Source organism: Gavialis gangeticus, unplaced genomic scaffold (assembly GCF_001723915.1).
Source record: "Gavialis gangeticus isolate Ggan-Ray unplaced genomic scaffold, GavGan_comp1, whole genome shotgun sequence".
In the NCBI taxonomy this organism is placed as follows: Eukaryota; Metazoa; Chordata; order Crocodylia; family Gavialidae; genus Gavialis; species Gavialis gangeticus.
The window spans coordinates 177,390,116-177,392,692 of record NW_017729024.1 but is presented as its reverse complement, the minus strand read 5'-3'; the positions used below and the strand labels follow the sequence as shown (position 1 = coordinate 177,392,692).

Genomic DNA, 2,577 nt, shown 5'->3' with positions numbered 1-2,577 from the left:
CTGAGATTTACTTGAGAAGCATCTATGGATGCAAGTCAGAGTCTGGTTTGCTTCATCAGCTGTGACATAGCACTGGTGGCTTATGTTCATCTTGCGGTCAGTCATGACCCCCCAAGTCTCTTTCGGCTTTGGTGCTAGTGAGCGTAGCACTGCTGAGCATATAAGCATGCTGCGGGTTTGTTTGTTTTTCCCCAAGGTGGAGTACCTTACATTTGTCAGTAGTGAATGCCATCAAGTTGTTTCAGCTTGTCACTTTTCACTCTTTTGCAGAACTACTCTATGTCTGTATACCTTGTTCGTCAGCTTACGTCAGCCATGCTGTTGCAGAGGTTAAAAATGAAAGGTATCAGAAACCCAGATCATTCCAGAGCACTAAGTAAGTTTTATATGAATTTTTCTACTTTTTGGGGATGGTAGGGCTTGGTAGGTAGCTGTTTAGAAATGGTAAAAGGATTTGCAGCATTGAGTGGAAGCACTGGATCCCCAGAGTAATTTGCAGTGCTGTTACTCTGATATCTTGCATTGCCCAACTACTGTGCTTCCATCCACCCCACCTGGTTGCTGTTGAGATCTTTCCCAAAAATGTTAGTAGCTCCTTCACGGTATGGGCTCTCAGATGCAGCATCCATTTGGGCTCTCCATGTGAATGGGGTGTCTTCAGCCCTTTGTGTGTTAAAGAAAAGTTGTTGTTTTTTTTTCCTTTTTTTTTTCTTTTTGGAATAATTGTTTGACATAATTCTTTGGGGTGGCATGGGGTATTTGTTGTGCTTCTGCTCCCCGTGCTCTCCCATGTATTTATTGTTTAGGGTCTGCTTCTCAACCCATTGGTGTGGGTCAGTGGTAGAATTGTTGTCTGCCACACAGGAGACCCAGGCTCCATTCCTGGATGGGTATATAACTACAACCATTGAGGCACTGAATGTCTGGACTTGGTCCAGCCTTTGGCCTGTTTCAGTGCTCTAAAGAGGGGATGGAAGGTCTGGGCAGCCTCCACTCCTTATTCCTGCCTAGATGTACACATCTAAAGTCCTGGCAACCTTTCACACCTCCAGAAGGATCAATGACTGCCTATTAGTATGCTCCTCAAATGAGTGCTACCTACTGTGGCAAGTCAGTGGAGCTGTTCCTGCTGGTAGTAAATACTTGGATTGCTAACATTTGCAGGATTGAGTTTTTAAATTAAGAAACTAGTACCCATTCAGTACCTGCTGCAAGCAGATCTTCACAATATCTCACTTCAGATGGTGACATGTGGAAAACTACACATACAAGCATCAGAGATAGTATTTTAATAATGTAGGTGTCTGTGTATGACACTTCTTTATTTTTAATTTTTTTTATTTTAATAGTTAAAGAAAAACTTACTGCAGATCCTGATAGTGAAATTGCCACAACCAGTCTGCGGGTATCTCTAATGTGTCCTGTAAGTAAAGTTGAAGGAATTATATGTGCACGCTTTTTGTGTTTGAAGACTTACTTGTTTTTTGTGCAACTTTGAACTCCATGGTGCACATCACAAAAGGATCTATGTTGCAAATTATTTTAATAGGTTTTATTTAGAGATTTAAAAAGCACTTACTGTGGATCAATACTAGCAACATTCAACAAGCTGGAGCATAAAAATGTGATGACCATCAAGTGCAGTGTAAAATAATACTTAGCTCTTGTTCACCTGTACGTCTCGAGCCCTTCCAAATGGAGGGGCAGTATTGTTTCATCCTCTCTTTAGAGAGTGAAACTGACCTATTGAAAATCAAAATTTGCTTGCTTACAATCTTGAAGCAGGTAAATGGCAGATCTGTGGATAAAAATCTGGTGTCCTTGCCTATGATATACCATGCTGCCACATCCTTTGTGAAGGTATCCAAACCCTGACTGCTTCTGGAGCAAACCAAAACAAAACACCTTTGTGAGCCAAAGTTCTTGGGTTTTGTTTCCACTTGGGTTTTGACCATGACAGTCATTTGCCTGCCCTGCCTAAGATGGGTACCATCAACATTGGCCAGAGGGAGCAAGCTTTGGGTAAAAGAATGGATGGACACGGATCTGACATCAGCTCCAGAAACATGTGAAAGTCTGTGGCAGAACACGAACCTTGGCAGATCATCAGGTGGTTTTGGGACCGCACCAGGGCTTGAGTGGGCCCAAGGCTCCCTCTGCCCCGACAAAAGTGCCTGATAAGCTGATAGCTGGCCAGCAAGGACTGTGCTGTGGCCAGTTTAAGTCCTGATCCAGCCAGAAATCTGCTGATTGTCAGCTGGCTCTGGGAGCTCTGGCTTGGTGGGTCACCAGAGACACCCAGTGCTCAGATTGTTGGGCACCTTTTTACTGGTGCAGAGGAAGCCAGGATCACTGGTATGTAGGACTTGATTGGGATCTGATCCCCAATCCCAAAACTGTATGTCCTGCCTTGCATGTGTGGCTTGGCAGGAGGCACAATTTTGGGGATCACAGATTGGGTTTCATTTTGCCATTTAACTGCAGCCTTGGTTTAAAAAGGAATAGAGATTCTTATTCCATTATCTGGATTAGCTGTTTGGTTTTGTGTCCCTCCAGGTATTAACTGCTTCTACTTAT

At 43.5% G+C, this 2,577-nt stretch overlaps 1 protein-coding gene across 8 annotated transcripts in view; it reads left to right on the top strand.

Moving 5' to 3' along the window:
• The window catches only part of PIAS2 (protein inhibitor of activated STAT 2), a 70,169-nt gene that overhangs the window by 52,586 nt on the left and 15,006 nt on the right, over positions 1 to 2,577 (top strand). For all 8 annotated transcript variants that reach the window (XR_002097488.1, XR_002097489.1, XM_019518126.1 and 5 more), the window contains exons 7-8: positions 271 to 376; positions 1,350 to 1,423. Coding sequence is in view for 6 of the 8 variants with exons in the window: in XM_019518126.1 (XP_019373671.1) it covers positions 271 to 376; positions 1,350 to 1,423 (180 nt within the window). In the remaining 2 variants the exon portion in view is untranslated. The remainder of the gene's footprint in view (positions 1 to 270; positions 377 to 1,349; positions 1,424 to 2,577) is intronic.